Source organism: Dromaius novaehollandiae, chromosome 31 (assembly GCF_036370855.1).
Source record: "Dromaius novaehollandiae isolate bDroNov1 chromosome 31, bDroNov1.hap1, whole genome shotgun sequence".
In the NCBI taxonomy this organism is placed as follows: Eukaryota; Metazoa; Chordata; class Aves; order Casuariiformes; family Dromaiidae; genus Dromaius; species Dromaius novaehollandiae.
Genome location: NC_088129.1, coordinates 1,143,742 through 1,164,174, shown reverse-complemented (window position 1 = coordinate 1,164,174; position 20,433 = coordinate 1,143,742). Strand labels below are relative to the sequence as shown.

General features: G+C 45.7%; 1 protein-coding gene across 1 annotated transcript in view; it reads right to left on the bottom strand.

Moving 5' to 3' along the window:
* Positions 1–14,670, bottom strand: part of LOC112993749 (deleted in malignant brain tumors 1 protein-like) — a 231,267-nt gene extending 216,597 nt beyond the window's left edge. The window contains exons 1-10 of the mRNA XM_064499562.1: positions 14,556–14,670; positions 12,183–12,506; positions 10,365–10,688; positions 8,758–9,081; positions 7,073–7,396; positions 6,019–6,342; positions 5,226–5,549; positions 2,881–3,204; positions 2,104–2,427; positions 654–992 (exon numbers count right to left, since the gene is read on the bottom strand). Coding sequence (XP_064355632.1) covers positions 654–992; positions 2,104–2,427; positions 2,881–3,204; positions 5,226–5,549; positions 6,019–6,342; positions 7,073–7,396; positions 8,758–9,081; positions 10,365–10,688; positions 12,183–12,506; positions 14,556–14,670 — 3,046 coding nt within the window. The remainder of the gene's footprint in view (positions 1–653; positions 993–2,103; positions 2,428–2,880; positions 3,205–5,225; positions 5,550–6,018; positions 6,343–7,072; positions 7,397–8,757; positions 9,082–10,364; positions 10,689–12,182; positions 12,507–14,555) is intronic.
* Positions 14,671–20,433: the final 5,763 nt, after the last annotated feature.

The following is a 20,433-nucleotide window of genomic DNA, read 5'->3' as shown; positions in this document are numbered from 1 at the left end:
CACCTAAGTTTCCTCCTACAGTGAGGTGAGTGAGAGAGTCATCTCTGAGGTGATTCAGATGATGGCTGGGCTGACTAGCCCTGTGCAAGTGCCTGTCTTTCTTTGTTGATTGGGTGGGCTTCCAAGGGCAAACATGTTTCTAATAAAGGCACATCAGTTAGGTGCCTGCAGCGGAGTGTGATGGATCTAGGCTTCAGTTATTTGCGTCTATGCTGTATGCCTTCTGGACTTCAAAAATTACTTTTTTGGGGGTTGAATGAAGGTCATGCACATGTCGTCTGGCAATTTCATCTCTGTTCTCCACTCTGGAACATCTGTGAGGTTTAGGTCCCACCTGGAAGGAAATGTAGGCAACTCAGACCTGTAAAAGTAGTCTCCTTTATCCTGCAAAGCCACTGACAAGTAGCTAATTGAAAAATAGTAGCTTGTATACAATATTCCCATCATATTAAAAAAAATACAAATAGGTAAATGAACTGCCATATGGAGAGATGGCATCCCCTCTAAACCCCCAGCTCTAGCTCAACACCTTCATCATCACCCACTAGTACTTGTCTGAGACAGAGAGGTTAGATTGGGAAAAGATGAAGAGCCATCAGCCTCAACATCCATCCTAAAACTTTAGTATCTACTAATGCCTAGCAATATGGGACAGGGATGAAAATTACCTGAGCAAACAACACCTGCATCTTCTCCATGGTTGCAGTTATGGACTCCCCAAAGCCTTGCTGAGCACTCAGAGAGGACAAACTCTCTACTGGAGCAATTCACATCGTCCAGCCAGATACGGCCAAAACCTTGCCCAAAATAAGCTGAGCCAGGAGCTGATATGGCTGTCCCACAGCCCAGCTGCCTGCACACCACTGTGGCATCACTCAAATCCCAGCTGTCATCGCACACTGTTCCCCACTGCTGGCCATGCAACACCTCAACTCTCCCAGTGCAGCGAGTTGGGCCATTCACCAGCCGGAGTGGAGCCGGTTCTGGAGTGCCTGGACAAAAAGCAATCCAAGAAGGTAAACACACACGTAAATTCCCTGCACCTGAGCTCTGCTGACAGCAGACACATCATAGGGGTCTAGTGCCAACAAAGGTGTCACATGGATAAAGAGAGGGTGGATAAAGAGGACATTTTATGTGGGGACAGCTCCCTAGGGGGTTACCTAAAACTCTCCATGCATCCCTGTGCTGCCTGCAGACTTGCAGAATTGTCTGTGTTAGAACTGAGACTGGTATCTTACTCTCACAGCCAAAAAGACATGCTACTTCATCCCTTCCTAGCAGGCATATTTCATACAGCTTGTACGAATCGCTCTTGACACTATAGTGTCACAAGACAGTATACCTGCTCAGTATAAAGAGCAATTCGCTGTGACAAGTTCTGAATTCAAAATCTAACATTGTCTGAAGACATTATAGACAAATCCCATACAAAAAGAGTAATTCAGGTGCCTCCATATAGGCTTTTTTATTTTGAGATACTTTGCCCTGCTTGTCTGACCTCATAGTTAACCTTACTTTGAGCTGGAGGTTGGACTAGAGACCTCCTGAGGGCTCTTACATCCTGAATTGTTCTATGATTCTGTGAGCCTCACAATTACATAAATGAAGCAAGAGATTTCTTCAGGACTGCAGACTGCACGAGACACTGAAGAGAAATCTGAACAATGAAAACACTGCCTGCTTTTACATGTAATCTTTATGTAAAACTGTCAGTCTCAGAGACAATGCTATTCCTATTAAACTGCAGACCTGTACCCCACCAGCAATGGAATATTTCTGGGATGTGTCTAGCCCTGGAAAATTCCTGGAGCCATCAGGACTATAGGTACCCATTTCACACACTGATACGACCATCAACCCGGGGCTTGCTGATGTAAACTCCGTAATTGCAGATCAGCCTCCAGTGGTGACTGATGACTGATGACTGATGCAAGAGGCATGAGGCCCACATAAATTTCCTGGAAACAGGTTTAAACACAGCAGTGGTTAACAGCATGCACTAGGAGTAGCATGAACTCAGTGAGGACCTTCCATTGAGGGTGAAAAACATTTCTCAACGTTCCCCAACACCATCCAGACTGAGATATAGACAAGGGTTACCTGAGCACACTACACCAGCATCTTCTCCATGATTGCAGTTATGGGATCCCCAAGACTGGGCCCTACACTCAGAGAGGGCGGCTTCCCTCCCTGAACAATCCACGTCATCCAGCCAGATGGGGTCAGAGCCTTGTCCAAAATGAGCTGAGCCACGTGCTGACAGTGCCTTCCCACAGCCCAGCTGCCTGCATACGATGTTGGCTTCAGCTAGATCCCAGCCATCATCGCACACAGTTCCCCACTGCTCTTTCCAAAACACCTCGACTCTCCCAGCGCAGTGACTTGGGCCATTCACAAGGCGGATGGGAGCTGGTTCTGCAATACCTGGACCGAAACACACAGTGATAGTAAAAGTGTTCAGAGAGCCTCGCATGCCTCAGAGCTTTCTGGAGGAGGGAATGAAACATGGGTCCTCCCAGGCATCCGGTGGCAAAAAAACTTGTGACATGGAAGTAGATCACCAGAGCATCAAACACTGAGATTTGCTACTTGGATGAGGTGAGACTGTCTCAAAATCCATTTGTACATGCTGCAGACTGGTACTGGAGAAAGCATTACAAATTGAGCTCTTGCCTAAGGGTCTTAGGATTAGCAGCAGATAATGGCCAGTGTTCTCAATGAATGTACAATGTGCCAATTTCCTGCAGTGGTCTAGAAAGGCCAAAGCAGTGTGCACCCTCAGAGGGGTTGCTCTCAAGAGCAACATAAGCAGGGCCACAGGCACCCCTTCCACAGCCCCCGTTACATGACACATTAAATGGCATGAATTAACAGTACCTGAGCACACCACACCAGCATCTTCTCCATGGTTACAGTTGTGGTCTCCCCAGGACCGTGCCCGGCAATCAGAGAGGGCAGTTTCAGTTCCTGCACAGTTCACATCATCAAGCCAAATCTGTCCAGTCCCTTGTCCAAACCGAGCAGAACCGGGGGCTGAGATTGCTGCCCCACATCCCAGCTGCCTGCAGACAGCATCTGCATCTGATAAATCCCAGCTGTCATCACAGACAGTTCCCCACTGCTGTTCATGAAACACCTCGACTCTCCCAGAGCAGAAATTTGAACCGTTCACCAGCTGGATCGGGGATGGTTCTGGAACACCTGAATCCCAAAAGTAAGACCAGGTAAGTTATTTTTGCAAACATTCCTGTAAACTGGTCTTCCTTAAATCAGCAAACAGCATGTTTGTCTTAGTATGTTCTACAGTGACAAACAACATGGAGAAATGGAGACTTCACCGCAGCCGTTTCCCCCATTCTTGCCCTTTCATGCCTCTGTATCTAACTACAGGACTTGGCAAGTCTTTGGGGCATTGACATTTGAAGTTCCTAGTAGACAAAATATTCCCCTGTTTCTATTTCATATGATCCTGTATCCAAGCACAGGGATCCATGCCTGCCCCTTGTGCTATTGAGAAGCTAGACAGAGCTGAGCAGGGGGTCTTCCCTGTTCTCCCCCAGCATGGCATGGTGCCTGCTGGCACAGCACCACTCCGTTGTCCAAAAAAGGTCAAGGGAAGGAGCTGGCTGAAACTAAAGAAAGAAGAAGATGTATCGATGGACCTGATTCCAAAATCTGAAGTGCTTAAAGCCTGTTTTCCCCGCTCTGTCTTTCACTAAAGAAATACCTATGCCCAGACAACTAATGCAAGTACCTCCACGGAACAAGGAAAAGGATTTTAGCCAGAACAATGGAAAGAGCTCTTTAGAGAACATTGTGAGGAAATTGGGGTAGGATTCACCTCAGCTAAACTTGGACACCTTAAGCATAAACTTCTAGTGGCTGATTTGCTTTCCTGAGCATTGGTAGCTGGTGTCATTTGAGACACACAGGGAATCCCAGACATCCAGATGGGGCCTGCAGACTTGATGCCCTTCTGGATCGGCAGTTAGAAACTGGCTGGGATGGCCCAGGGCATCTCAGATGACACTGGATGTATTTATTTAGGCAACTGAATCTCAATCTTGCAACTCAGCTAAGGACCTCTGTTCCCTTTACAGTCAATAAGCACTTCTGGGCTGCAATTCCTTTTATCTCCTTTGGACGTCTGCCTCCAGATGGGCCAAATCCTGCCCTGGACTGCACTGACTCAGTCTTCACTGGTTGCAAAGGGACACTAGTATGTTTAATTGAGCAGCAGGCACCTATGTTTAGTCAGTGAATCCTCCGTGTCTTTTCAAGTCATCAAAGTGCAAGTCATCAAAGAAAAACAGACTGTCTCCTGTAAGGGCAAGGCAAAAGTTTACTACATTTAGAAGGTAAAACTGACTGCATAGAGGATGAAAAAGAATGAATTAAATGACAAAGGGTTTAAGACATATAATGGATTGAGAGTGATATTCAAAAGTGTCTTGCTATTCTGAGAAAGACGCTGACATGTATAAACAGAAGAGCTACCCACAAGATATTCAAACCAAGCCTCCAGAGCCACTCAGCACTGGCAAAACCTTAGCTGGCATTACAGAGTGGAAGAAATACACAAAACAGCTAAGGAGAAACCAGAAAAGAGTGACAGGAATGAGGAGAAGCTTAAAAATACATTGAGGAAATTGTCTTAACTGTGGAGGTTTCACAGGAGGCATTGGAAAACACATTGGTGAAAGATGGTCTCATAAATTTGGTTCTATCCAAGACAGAGAGAGAGGGGAGGTAGATTCAGTGGGTTTCTGCAAGTCTCTGTAATATTCTTGTCTGGAAAAGAAGAAGACAGAAAAAAAGTGGAGAAGCACCTTGATTCTACAAGTGAAGTGTTTCCTCAACTTTTTCTCAAGTTCGTCTGGGTTTTCACTGATGGCAATAGAAGAGCCCAGGTGATTCAGTGTGCCATTCTCTGTAAGAGGCTGAATCACACCAGTCCTGCAATACCATCAGGCTTACCAGTAGCTAACATGGGAAAGAGTTTCAAATTTAAATTCTTCTGCACCAGTAGCATGCTAGACTGCAGCACCACAGCGTTGGCAAGGAGAGAGGAACATTCATGAATTCACCCACATCCCTCTTTGAAGCACTTTCTCTGTACAGTACTGTGATTTTAGTGTCAAGGCTGGGGAAAAGGACATCAAAGTGTATTTCCAGCACCCTTCCACATACCACAAACTGATGTTGACATAAGTGAGACTTACCCAAGCACACAACACCAGCATCTTCTCCATGCCTACAATTATGGACTCCCCATAGACTGGTCTGGCATTTGGAAAGGGCTATCTCAGTCCCCGTGCAGTTCACATCATCCAGCCAGATAGGGCCAGATCCCTCTCCAAAATAAGGAGGGTCTTGAGTGGATAACGCTCTTCCACAGCCCAGCTGTTGGCAAACAACTTTAGCATCAGTTAAATCCCAGCCATCATCACATACGGTTCCCCATTGCTGGCCATAAAATACTTCAACTCTCCCAGTGCAACGATTTGGCCCATTCATTAACCGGAGTGGAGCTATTACTGGTGTATCTGAAGAAAAGATGAAGATCAGGGATATACATCAATAAGTTCCCATTACTCTGATTGAATAAAACATACCATCTAGAACGTCCCAGTGGGGGGGTCTAATGACATCAAGGATGTGCTATTTATGCATTTTTCAAGTTGTTTAATGGTGGCATATCTTCCCTAGTTCTGATATTTGAAGCTAAGGGGACAATAGATCATGTACCATATTCTTCAGAATACTTTGGAAATCCAAGTCAAGGAAGGTACATGGCTTCTATTTACAGGGACAGCTGCACAGTCACACGCCAAACAAAAAGACGAATCTGTAATAGGCCTCTACTGCGCAGAGAGTGAGAGAACTCACAATAGAGGTTCAGGACACTTCATCAGGACACAAGCCTGCTGTTGGGGCTACATGGTTACATGCTTGTCCCTCTTGGAAACAGAAAACCTTTCCTGTCATGGAGACTGCAACATAGATGGGGATTACCTGAGCACACTACACCAGCATCTTCTCCATGATTGCAGTTATGGGATCCCCAAGACTGGGCCCTACACTCAGAGAGGGCGACTTCCCTCCCCGAACAATCCACGTCATCCAGCCAGATGGGGTCAGAGCCTTGTCCAAAATGAGCTGAGCCACGTGCTGACAGTGCCTTCCCACAGCCCAGCTGCCTGCATACGATGTTGGCTTCAGCTAGATCCCAGCCATCATCGCACACAGTTCCCCACTGCTCTTTCCAAAACACCTCGACTCTCCCAGCGCAGTGACTTGGGCCATTCACAAGGCGGATGGGAGCTGGTTCTGCAATACCTGGACCGAAACACACAGTGATAGTAAAAGTGTTCAGAGAGCCTCGCATGCCTCAGAGATTTTTGGAGGGGGTGAAACATAACTCCTCCCAGGTGTCTGGTGCCAGTGTGTAAAATGGCATGGGAAGTCTAGGTCTATGGCCTCAAAACTTCATCCCACACACTTGGGTCCCTGCAGGACACACTATGAACCCTAGGCTGAGACCTTAACCATGAATCACTCACCTGCAGAGTGACCACAGCCAGGCACTGAGGTTTGCTCCCTAGGCAGGATGCCTCAGCAGGGCATTGAAATGTTTGGGGAATGCAGAGTGCAGGCAGGAACAGTGCCTTTGGGAGTCCCAGGTCTCCCCTCCTGAGGCTCTGCAAACCTGTCTGTCAGGACTGGCAATCAAATTCAGCAGCATCTTAGTCCCCACAATAGCTCCAGGTTGCTCCTCAGAGTATGGCCCCAAAGCTGTTTTGGGAACAAGGGGTGATGCTGTGCCCCAAGCCTCTTCCACAGCTCATATCACCCAGGCACTATCTTGATCCCTGAGGTCAGAGAGGAGGGAAGCACAGACTTGCCACCCATGCACCAGTCCTCTTGTGCCTCACCCAGGAGTGGCATGATCAGCACAACACCCTTCTGGCCCGGGGGGTGGCAGCACATGCCCCAGGGACACCAGCACCCCTCCCACAAACACAGCCCTCCATTGCACCCCACATTATGTGGCATGTATTAACAGCACCTGAGCACTCCACACCAGCGTCTTCTCCATGGTTACAGTTGTGGTCTCCCCAAGGCCTGGCCCGACACTCAGTGAGGACAGTTTCAGCCCCTGCACAGTTCACATCATCAAGCCAAATTTGGCCAGTCCCTTGTCCAAACCGAGCAGACCCAGGGGCTGAGACTGCTGTGCCACAGCCCAGCTGCTGGCACACCACTTGAGCGTCTGTTAAATCCCAGCTGTCATCACAGACAGTTCCCCACTGCTGTTCATGAAACACCTCGACTCTCCCAGAGCAGTTACTTGAACCATTCACCAGCCGGACTGGAAGCAGCTCAGCAAATCCTGTATTGAGAAATAATGAAGGCATTAGTCCTCTGGGTTTTCCTTTGTATTTTTATCTGTGCTGACAGGGTAGAGCACTGCTTCTCACTCCTGGATTGCATCTGTGTGGCATGGAGAGACATTGCTTGTTTTTTATAACAGCTCAGTAGATTCTTGCAGCAGTTTCGGTCCCTTGGATTGGTGGGATTTGGGGCTCCAGTTTGACTTATCTTGTTGACTAGTCCCTACTAGAATTAGCAAGCTCTTTCTGAATATTTATCTCATCAGAAAATAGCAGTTATGCAATGAATCTGTTACCATTGTTGTGGACCAGAGTAGGGGAAGCATCACTGGATTGGCCAGCTGAGCTGAGAAGGGACAGGCACCCACGAATTAGTAATGGTCCAGGAGCACCAGGATGCCTTACAGTCCAGGCTCTACAGGACTCTGAGAACTACAGACCAGCAATTTTTGTAAAGCAGAAGGAGCTGATTAGGGACTGCTGCTATCAGAAGCTGAAATTTTAAAGGTCTGGTGTTGATGAACATCAGGTATTTGTGGCTGGAGGTCTTGCCTGGATGAAGTGATACTATAACATCTTATTAGGTGTTAAGAAAAATTACTTGAATAGCAGCAAGCTTGAGCGGTAGAACTGATGTGATCCAATGTAGGTATCTAAATGCTCAGCAGCATCTTTCTTGGGGAAACTGTGAATTAGGCCAGATAAACCTCTCACTAGAGGTGCCTATTTCCCTGATGGTGATGAAATCTACCCACATTTTTAGATTTAACATCTGCATTTTGGACATCTAAAGTCTGGGAGATGAATTCCTTCTTCTCAGACTAAGCAGCTTCTGATGGGAATCACTCAGGATTGGCTGGGCAGAGCTGACAACGGGAAGACCTGTAGATATCCCTGACAGATGCATTTTTGTGAAACCAGGTCAAGGAAGAGGAACAAGAGAAAGAAGAATGGTAGTGCCTTAGACTTGGAACGGTCAGCCCTGCACGGCCTGGGAAACTGCTGACTGAAGAAGCAGGAAAAGCCCTCATATTCCACATGCTGTTCTCTGTTGCACAATGAAACACGCAGAATCATTGGATGAAAGAGTAACCGAGATGAGAAAATGCCCCCAAATTAAGGTTTCTCTGTCTGCAGCAGCAAACTGGCCCCCAACAGCAATCGATTAGATTAAACTGGGAAAGAGATCAGAATTGCCAACAGATTTAGCCACAACATTTTTTCAAGTATTCATCTCTGAGACACTTTCTTGGGAAGAGCTGTTTGCACTGAAGGAACCTGGCACCCATAATCTGTCCAAAAGGTCACTCCCAAACAGCTTCCCCCAGGACTAAGACAATATGCTGTGAGTGAAAGGTACCTGCACACACAACGCCAGCATCTTCTTCGTGCCTACAGTTATGGCTTCCCCAAGGATTGGCTCCACATTCAGACAGAGCAGCTTCTGTCCCTGTGCACTGGACACCATCCAGCCAGATGGGGTTGGATCCTTGCCCAAAGTGAGCTGCACCTGAGGCTGACAAGGCTTTCCCACAGCCCAGTTGCCTGCACACCACTTGCGCCTCAGCCATGTCCCAGCCATCATCACACACAGTTCCCCAGCGCTGACCATAAAACACCTCAACTCTCCCGGAGCATTGGGTCAAGCCATCCACTAGTCGGAGTGGAGCGGGTTGTGCAAAGCCTACAGGAAAAAGAAAGTTCAGGGAAGTATCCAACACACAGAATCTGGCACCTCTGTTCTTCACTAAGCAATGACTGTAACATCTCCCACTTAAGGCCTTGTGCTCTGGAGGCTTTGATATGGGAAAACATTGCATAAGGAATCAACCACAATGTCAGCTGCTCAGCAACGGATTGCACAAGTTAAAATATACTTCGGATGGCAGATGGCAAGCCCTAGTCTTGTTTATATGTGGATATCCAGTGCCATTTAAGATGGGCATCTGGCCCAGGTTCCATCTGCCATTACAAGTGGTTTCAGGTCTGCTGTATGTCTTACATCATATCTGCTAGCTTCTTGTAGATGTCTCAGGTACTTTAAAGTGTGTGAAAGTGTGCTAGATATCTAGAGCTGCCAAAATCACTCTCATACGGCTTAAATCTGTCCGCCTCTCAGTCTCATACTAGAGCTGTTGTTATCCATACATCAATGAATAAAATGTGGATTTGCCAACATAACATATTGAGAAATATAAGTTCCTACAAAGTTTTTGAAATTTTGTAGGTGGCCTGAGAGTCTAATTAGAGCCTCATTATAGTAAAGGCAAATGGAACTCAGCTCTTCTTCCAAGAAGCAGTCAGCTATCAACATATTCATATTAACTGGCCCACCAGCACATGCATAGTGATAAACTAGGCACGGCATATGCTGCCTTCTACCTGACCAGACAGCCCGTGAATTGGGAAGGAGTGGGTGGTTTTGTGGATTGTGAAGGGAGACTTGGAGGTATAGCCTTTGGGTTCCAGCTTTGTGGGAACACTTGATGCTACTACATTTTGAGGGAAAATATGAGCCAAGGGAAGAACCTAGCTTTAATGCAAGGGCTTTTGGGGAACTTGGGAAGGAACTGTGTCTATTGACACAAGGGTGGGATGATGGGGCTAGTGAAGCCACTGCTCTTTGTAGTGGGAAAGGATGTCCTATAAGGATGTCCACAGGCCATGTGCTGCAGCATGTAGCCCTCTAAATAATTCCTGCAGCAGCACTGGCTTCACCAGTAGCTCATATGGGAAATGCTACTGTATTCCAACTTCTACTGCTGGCAGTACTATGCTAGCAGAAGAATATCTTAACTAGGAAGAAAGGCAAGACCTTTAGGGCTCAATCAATCTATAGCATGAATCACTTTTTGCCTATCCGTTCTCTTGGGTGTTGAGATCAGCACTGAAGAAAAGGGCCTCCAAAAGTATTTCCAGCTCCACACCCCACAAAAACCCACTTGTGCAATGCAGAATGGAAGTTACCTGAGCACACAACACCAGCATCTTCTCCATGCACACAGTTATGGGTTCCCCAAGGCCTTGCACTGCATGTGGAGAGGGCAACTTCAGTCCCTCTGCAGCTCACATCATCAAGCCAAATGGGGTCAGATCCTTGCCCAAAATAAGCTGATGAAGGAGCTGATAGAGCTGTCCCACAGCCCAGCTGCCGGCACACAACTTCAGCATTGATTATATCCCAGTTGTCATCACACACGGTTCCCCATTGCTGGCCATAAAGAACCTCTACTCTCCCAGCACAACGACTTGGACCATTCACTAATCGGAGTTGGGCTATTTTCTTAATTCCTGCATTAAAAAGAAAAAAAAAAGGGGAGAGGGTCAGGAATTATACATAAAAATATCCTCTAAAGACCAAAAGAAAGGAAAAATCTCCACTAGCGCTATCCAGGATGTGACAAGATGAAGACTGTTGAGGATCAAGTTCTGATTTTTTTCTCCATATTTTCCTAGTTCAGTATTAAACAGACAAACAGGATGGTTTGGAAGGCCCTTATGAAACAGGCTTATGCAGTTCCCGTTGTTATATGACTCCACGGGTCACTGGCTATAGATTAAGACACCCATGTGTCCTATCTACCTCAGTGCCTCCATGTGACCTGGGTGTTAAAATTCTAGACTCAATAGCATCTATGGAGCTGCTATGCTGGCCAGATATTGGGGTTTGATTCAGTTGCCCAAACAGGTGTTTGTCACCATTTGAGATGCCCAAGGTATTGCCTCCAGCCTCCAGCTGCTGCTCTGTAGGGGCTCCCTTAGGGCCTGTACCTCATCTGCCATACCCATTTGGTTGTGTCAGATGCCCCAGGGCATCTCCAATGGCAGTGGGCACCTTCATGTAGGGAGCTGACTCTATGCTAGATGTCTTGCCTCTAACAGGAAAACACCCAGCCCAAAAGTCGAACTTGCATTTAAACACACACATGTTGGGGTCTTAATCTGGAGCTGAACACTATTCTAGATCCATCTAGGGGCATTTGGGTTTGGAAACGTCATTCATTGTTCAGTACTGATGCGGTCAGAGGCTTTGGTACATACTGACCTGAAAGAGGGCAATGGACAGCCTCCTCCTCCTGCCCCCCTCCCCCCCAGTTCTTTTCCTACCTCCTGGAGCCCATGGTCCACTTGCATGTGCTTTACTCCCCAGTTAATGATAAAGTAGAGGGGTAGAGCACACCTTCCAACCTTCCCCACCCAACTCCCAGAGCTTAGCATTCATTAACATCATGCTGTGACATGCAGGTTAGGACTGGCACACAGATAAATGATCCACAATCGAATTGCTCATCATGTTCAAGCCTGGAGACCAAATGCTTCTGTCAGGAGAGAGTATTGTCACAAAAGACAAATGGAAAGAGGTCACATAAATCCTCCACTTCCTTGCCACATTTGAGCCATGAAACATGTGGATGGACAGCATGTACATCCAGATGGAGCTCCTTTAAGACTCTCTGCCCATTTACTGTTTGGTGATTCCACAAGGGGCAAGAATAGCTTGAATGAGGAAAGAAAATAAATACAATCATTGTTCTGCCTCAGTAACAGAATGAGCACAAACATCGTCATCACACACAGTGTTTAACTGATAATGGAACTGAGCTGGACCTCATGTTGTCCTTGGCAGATCATGGTATGGGTCAGTGCCTGAAGCAGTCATCTCCATCCTGAGCCCTGCAGGTAGCTCTCACAGAAAAAAAGAAGTTTGCCAGTAGGCTTAAAAAGTTCCTCCTCCAGAGCACAGCCTCTTGGGGTCATATGGGAAGTGATGTAAACGTGAGTTACCTGAGCACACAACGCCTGCATCTTCTCCATGATTGCAGTTATGTTCTCCCCAAGGTCTGGTCCTACAGGCGGAGAGGTCAACTTCTGTGCCTGTGCAGTTCATGTCATCCAGCCAGATACGATCACTTCCTTGACCAAAATAAGCTGAGCCATGGGCTGACAGTGCTTCTCCACAGCCCAGCTGCTTGCATACAACCATGGCATCAGCTAGATCCCAGCCATCATCACACACAGTTCCCCACTGCTGTTTCCAAAGCACCTCGAGTCGCCCCACGCAGCGACTGGAGCCGTTCACTAGTCTGATTGGAGCTGAGTCGGCAACACCTGAATCATAAAACCATCCAAGGTGAAAAATAGTCAGGGAAATTATCTTGAGCCACATCTTCACTGATAACTGAGAATGTAACAGCTTACTCTTGCACAAGTAATGCCATTTTGGATTTGGATGGAGAATGATTACTGAAATGCTCATCACTGGTATTTTCACCAGGAACATTTTCAGAACAGTTTGCAGCCTCATTAGTGGTGCTGATTTCTTGCACAGGTGGTGTTAGGAGCTCTAATGCATCTCCACATCCCTATGAGCAGCTGCTAGCTCTTCATCACCTGGAACTGTTCTTATCATGGGATTCTTTAATATGTCCCTTCCAGAAGAATGTCAAATGTTCAACACCTTGGGTGAAAAATCTATCATTTCCAACCAGTTCCAACACATTCTCTGACATGGTGTGTGACAGCCCTGCACCATGGAAACCCTAGGTTATCCCATGCACACAGGCAGGAAGACCAGAGGAAAACCTCAGATTATGCTACCTAAGAAGATGAAGGTCCCAGAGCAAGTGTCTCCATCCAGTTTGAGCTACTGCAGCATCTTGGGTCTTATACCATACCTCTGCACCCTGTTCTTCTTCCTGTTCCATGCATAAGATTGTGAATGGTTCTTTTGAGTCTGTCACTGTCCCTCAATTGTGTGAATTATTGAAGGAAAATTTCAGGCCACTTCTCTGGGGACAAAGTTGGGTCAGGCAGTATTTCCATGCCCTTGTCCAAAAATGCTTGTCAGACCTTCTGCTACCCAGAGCTTGCTGACCTAGGGCCATGTGGAGCACAGCTGATTTGCCTAAATGTAGTCTTCTGGTGCCATTTGTAGACCTTACACCCTCCAGTGCAGTAGTTGGAGTTCAGGAGGGATAAACTAGGGCAACTCAAGTGGCTCTGGGCACTTACATTGACGTAACTACCTAGGGTGTGTAAAGTAGAATTCATCTGTCCAGCTGATGACAGTGGCAATATTGTCTGTCTGTACTAAACAATTGCACTTCCTTACAAGTCAGAGAAAAAGAAATTTTGAGTCAACATCCATCTTGCAATGAGGGAAGAGGACTTGAGATACAGAATGGTCTGTTTCTCTTTATGGATAAAAGGGAAATCTAGAGTACCATCAGGATCCAAGCCTGGGAGCACATGCCTAAGCTCACTCCTTGTTCAGAAAGATCCTATCTGATACTTAAACTGAGTCTACACCTTTGGTCCTGGGTACTGCTCTCTACAACCTTTATATAGATTTATTAGATGCTTTAGAGCAAGAACTGCAACCTAAGTCTTGCTGGATCCACTCTTCTATGCTGTTGCAAAACGCTGACATTTTTCCAAAAAGCTTGAAGTTCACCCTCTGCCCATTTGCAATTCTGACACAACCCTTATTCTGTCCTAGACCTTGGAGCAGCCTTAACTTGTCCTGGGTTTTGTTAAAAAAGCAACCTCAGTGTCTCAGGATAATCTTTAGCCAATTAATCTGCTACTTTTTGGTTGAAAGTATCTGACTATGTTGATTTGCAGGAAATAAATGCAGCGGCACTAAGTACTGACATTGTCAGCTAGGCAATGGAGGTCTACTGCGCTTATACATTTTTGGGTCCTGGCTCAAATCCAGACTGGGATTCTGGAGGCAAGGGGAAGCAAGATGACATTCTGGATTTCAGAGATCAGTCAAACAAGGCTTTGTTTTTATGTTAACATTTCTTTGTTTCCAGGGTTTGTCTTTGCATGTTTTCATAAACAACACCTTTAAATCTCCAGATGAGCTTTGGAAAGCAAGTGCTAGCTGCTGCTGCTGCTGCTGCTGCTGCTGCTACTACTACTAGTAGTCTACTACTTCCTTCTGTTGCCACAGAGAGGTCATGTCCTTTTCCAGCACTGAGAGTAAAACTCAAGCTTCCTGCATCTTCAGTCAGAGGACCACAAACCCATTCCAAACACAAAACCCCTTTCCTTGTCAGGACTAGAGATATGTGAGGAGTCAATCCATCATGAGCTCCATTTATCAGAATATATCTAGAACCCTGTTCTTCAGGAGCAAAGGAGAAAACTTACCCCAAAGCCATGCCAAGAGGAAGAGCGTAATTTCCATCCTGGTTCCAGCAAAGGCAGCCAGACTCCTGCTGTGGGCATGCCCGGGTGGGAGAAAGAGACTCCCTGACAGTCCCATGATAGCAGAAGAGACCTTACACAGTTCCGTTCCTGAAGGCCAGGGACCTGCGTGATTGGGAGGATAGAACAGGAAGACTGTCTTTGTTGAGAGGCGAATTGCCTAGAGTCAGTGACTGGTTGGGAGGGCAGGAGAGAAGGCAAAAAAGACCAAGATGGGAGGTAGATGACAAATATTGCTCTGTTATGACTCCTCCCCTTTGCTGGCCTCTCCCTCTTCATGGGCCTGCACTGACACCCTCCTATTATTCCTTGCATCTCCCCATGCTACTTCCCTCCTCCTGTGCTCTTCTGTCCATCAACACATTAAGAAAGCATTACCCGTGCAAGAAAGCACTGAATACTTAGTCCTCTATTGTTGTCTTAGCAAAAAATAAAATATTTCTGGCACTCCTCTAAAACTGCCATTCTCCTGGCAGGACTAGCTCCTGAACAAGCTGTGTACTGGGAAGACTACCTGGGGATTGTGGGAATGATCTCTATGTAAACCTGCTTCACTTCTTAAATGCTGCTTTGGAACGGATAAACTCTTGACTCAGCTGGGAGACCGTGAAATGTTCAGTCTCTGTATACTGGTGCTGTGGAAGGGTCACTTAGGAACTGGATGGGGCCATGTTAGTGAAGACGCTGTAAACCCTGAAGGACTGGAAACCACTTGCAACAGTGGGAACTTCAGGATTAGAGTGCAATGCGAGAGACTGTCCCAAGAGGAAAACACAGCATGTACAAGTAAGAGGGTGAAGCAGGAAGCAGAAAATCAACATGGGGTCCAGAGAAATAGGGCTTGCAAGGAATCTGCTTAACATCAGCTGGAATACCACTCTGTTGTAAGACCAGTGACTAAAACAATGCCTCTTTTCAGGAAACAAAACAAAACAAAACTTTCAACTAGCCTGCAGGTCATTCCTTTCAGGGAACAGGCCTCCTTTGAAGAAGTGTTTTTACTGGTGCAGTCCTGGGGAAGAGCAGGCTGACTGAGACCCGAAGGGCTAATTTCACAGTCAATGGCAATGATATAACTGGTCTTGACTCTAGAGGACATCCAGGATGAACCTCTGGAGGCACAGGGAACAAGGGAAGCTACAGGTGTTGTCTGATAGTTTGAGACAAACTCAGGAAATTTGAGTTTAAAAAGCACAGCTAAAGGGATGCATAATTTTAGGCTTAGTTTAGTGGTTTCACAAAGTCATAGAAGCGTTGGTTGTAAAGGACTTTTGGCAGTTTCTAATCAAAACTCTGGTCAAAGCACTACTATTGCTAACTCCAGATTGGCTGTGGCTTTGCCTAGCTGAGTCTTGAAAAACTCCATGGCCTCTCTGGTGGCTGTCCAAGGGCTGCACTACCATTATGGGAAGAATTTTTTCCTAAATTTCAACCTGAACCTCCTAAACTGCAATTTTTGTTTCCCCATGCTATATTGCCTGCCCCTGCCAAGAATCATTTGCCTCTGCCATCTTTGCTACTGCCCTTCAAGTGGTCCTAAGCTGCTATTACAAGGCCCTTTGTTTTCTCTTCTTCAAGTGAAACATGTCCAGTTCCTTTGACCTCTCCTTGTTGGTCATGTGCTCTAGGTCACTAACCATCCAAGCAGCTCTTACCTTTGAGCCAAACCATTGCACAGACCAAGACTGGGTCGCACTACTATCCAGAAATCTTTTGGACCATAGCAGATATTCAGATGGTTCAGTTTATTTGTTCTTTCCTAATTATTTCTCTCTCTGCATTATGGGACTACTGAAAAATCCTGGATGGAAAAGTAAGCACATTTTGAGTCCCATTTGCACAGAAAAGTCCCAAAAGGTGGATCTTACGGACTCACATGTGAAGAAAATTGAACGGATGAGTCAACTACTTGAAGGCAAGCTTGGAACAGAGAGGGCTGGAAGATGGTCAGAGATAATGTTGAAGAGACCCAGAGTCAAGAGGAGAGATCCAATGAGATACTTGAGCAATAATGAACAAACCTTTTCTGCTGTGAACAAAATACTGGTAACATCTTCTGTATGTCTGCAGGGAACCTCCAGGTCCTCATACCCAGATTTTTGCCGCAGTTACCAATTAAGTTTCCTGCTATGCCTTACTATTTCATATTTCCAATCAGGAATGCTTTTTTTCAAGTAGCCATTGTTTCTTCAGGTTGCATTCTGAGCTTACTATTTACTATTTGCTTCAACTTCAATTGACTTTGTAGTTCCTTGTTTACCATTCAGTCCTATTCCTGTTGACCTTTAATATAACTCTATATATTATCTTCTTGTCTTCACTCACCAAAAACAATAGGTGTTTGGCCAAGTGGTGGAGCAGCTCTGCATTCCTCTGCCATTACAAGGAAGGAAGTATCCTGACTTGGCTTATTTCTTCTACCCGTACTTTGAGGGGGATGTTGCATTGCTTCTTCCTACAGGCTTCTCTGAAACACATAATGTAATTTGTTCATATGAAGCCTTGCTTAGGTATTGACCTAAATATGCAGTGTTACTAGGATACAAGGAAGGAAATGTCATGCTAGATGTAGGATGAAACACATATGAGTGACCTGAGCCATCAGAAAATCATGCCAACTCCTTCTCATTCTAGCACCATTCCTGGCTCCTTGGGGATTCCCACCTTTCAGGGCAGATGTTGCTTTTCCTAAACTTTTCTTTCTTGAACTGCTGCTCATTCCTTTTGCTTCCCACTATTCTGCCAGACTTAAGTTGGCTGCCGGGCCTTTGTTTAGCTAGCCTGCCTTTCTCTTGCTGAGGCCACCCTGACCTTTATTTGAAACCCTGTTTGTTTGCATGAATTCAGCCTCTTTGTGTCTTTTGCTGATTTAATGCACGGCTTTAGGGTCACACCCTGACAGGGCCGTTTGTCAGTAGGATGGCATGGCAGGCGGGCCACAGCACATCAGCTCACTGGCTCACATGTGTGTGAGAGGGCTCTGCAAGAAGATCCGTATCTGCAGCAGAGAGACTGGAAACAGATGCAAGGACAAGCCCACACATATGCAGCTTGCACACAGGAACTATTTTGCCTAATAATAGGAGCCATCAATGGCATTTGTGCAGTGAGTTCATCCTCTATCTGCAGTGCACTTTGTCACTGTGAGATCATACCTGCTGTGGCTGTGAAAAAACAGATTTGAAGGATCTCTGTTGCAGTAACAATGTCCTCAGCTGTCTGCCAGCCAACTGGCACTAGCAATGTTTCAAAGTGCAACCCTGAATTTTAGGATTGTCTGAGCCTAGAGTTAGATCTTGGGCTTTGAGCAGGGGTAATGTAAAGTCTGCTCGAGGGACAGACTGTGGCTATTAAGGTTGGGTCTGGAGCTTTCTGGAACTCGGAGAAGGAAATTGTTTGTGAGCAGATTTAAGGCCAAATTGAAGCGAAAAATTTCAGATGGTCCTTGCCTATCCTCAGTTTTGCACAGTTGAATTTCCCAAGTGTTGATCCTTAGATTCAGTTCTTCAGAGAGATGACAAAAAATTTGACAGGTTGCATTTATTAGTTTGTTAATGCTGAAATACATTTTCCCCGAAATGTGTTGCTTTGTTTAGTGAGATATAGATGGATAGAGTGGTAATGTTCTTGTAGTTACTTTATGGCTTTCTTGTTGTATTAAACGTGGGATCCTCTACCTGCTCCTGCTGTTTCAGCAGTCAGTACATCAGTGTGTGGCCCAGACTCATGGCAGGGATGCAGAATGGAAGGAAGATGTCAGATAAGGTGTAGCTTTATTGCTAACTAACACACTTTGCATCACATCTGAGCCAGCTACACAACCAAATATGATCAGTCTCACAAACCACAGCAAGCAAAGAGGTTTTGTGGGAAGTGAGTAGAAGTGCTGTGATGCAGTTGCTGTGTGCTTTGGTGACTGTTCCTCTTCTTGTTTTGAGATTCAAGAGGGAGAGAACCCTGCCTGGGACAGATACTGAGTGTGGGGAAAGAGCAGAAAGACTTCCAGTCTCAGGCAGAACCTTCTCTTGGCCCTTCTAAGGCAGCTGTTCAATGTTAGTATATCTAAGGGATTACTTAAACATATGAAGGTCCCTGAGGGTGTATTTTCTCATGGGGCTGCACAGGTCTCTGGTCAGCAGAGTAGCTGTCATTTATCCACTGCAGTCACCCACTGGAGCTGTTTCTTTCTTTTACATAGAATGGGATAAGGTATTAGCAATGATTGCATTTGTTTATCTTACATAATATCTTATATAATACTTTAAAATTGCTAGTATCCACTTGCCTGTAAAGACAATTGTATGAAAGTGATATTGTAAATGAATGATGCTGTGTTCAGATGTCACTAAACGTCCTTGGAACTTTGTTACTGCAACTGTGTGTTTAGGCAATTCTAATTCCTAGCAGTCTGGACACCTCTTATTGATTTTCAAGGTAAGATTTGAGTTTTGGATATAAATACTTTTATTCTTCCTCATTTCTTACCTGGTTGACTTGCTTGTGCTTTACCTGTTTTCTTGTACTCTCTTTCTTCTTTTTGAATGCTTAAGATTTTCAGTTTTTATATTTTTTTTCAGTGTTGTTTTCTGTGGTGGGTTCCTTGTATTCTCACGATTTCCTAATTTTTCATCAGTATACGTATACATATATACATATACGTCTGTATGTATGAACATACATAGCACTGAGATCAGGGCACAGAATCATGACAGGGGCTTGAATTCCAGCTGCATGCAGAGAAACAGAGGAAAGGGCAGTGTGAATGTCTTTCCACTACGGAGCCTGGGTTTTCCCTTGCTGTGGTCGTATCTGTGATCTGATGGTCCATTAGATCAAGTAGGACAATACAGCACCTCTGTGACCGGCACTGGCGGAGAGCTTGGTGGCACAGATGGAGTAGAGTTTGGGTCAGTCTCATCTATCTCCTACAGCAAGCAAAGAAAACAGACTTTATTCCAGAACCCCACTCCTGCCATGTCTTCATACAAACCACAGCAGCAGCATACATGCTGATGACTTGTTCCTCTCTTCTTCTGTTCAACTGTGATTACACTGTTCCCCCCTTAGGTTTGGAACCAGAGAAGTTACTGCAAGCACATTACCTAGACAACTGCCTTTCAGCAGTGCTCTTACTCTATTGCCGCTGTTTCTGCTGCAGGGCTTAATCTGGAGCCAGCCCTGCCAAAAATGCAGTTAAGTAAAACCCAGTGCTGCAGGGCTGGCATATAGAGGAAGCAGCAAGGATCAGCTTGGATTGTACCCCTCTGTCCAGCAAGCCTTGGAAATTCGGACCTGGGGTAATGGGTCAATGAAAGAGGGCAAGCAACTATCAGGGTTGGCGGATGCCTCCTCAGAGGAGAGGACGGCAGACTTAAAAAGCTCTGCAAACTTCAACAGTTTAATTTATAGTTAGGTATTCTGTGTTACCTTATGGATATTTTTTTCCATCTTATATGTCAAAGCCACTGATTCATGTTTGTGAGCTGGGAAATTTAGCTTCATAAGCACCAAGAATTTCTATTTATTTCTTCCAGGTTTCTAGGTGGGAATTTGAGCCAGGATGTTAGCAGTGGCTCTTTTAAATTCAAACTCTTTCTGGTGGCAATGAAGACCTGGCAGAAAGGTGACACTAATGAAGAAACAGTAAAGGAAATACAGCAGGATAATAATAATAAAAAAGCTTAAATTCAGTTTTAAAGCATGGATCTCTCTAAGAATAAGTCATGCTGCCACAGCTGCCAGACAGTTCAGGGTACTGAGAAAACTTGCTTACTGATTCCACACAAAGTCAATTCTGCTTTTTTTCCCCCTTAAATTGGCA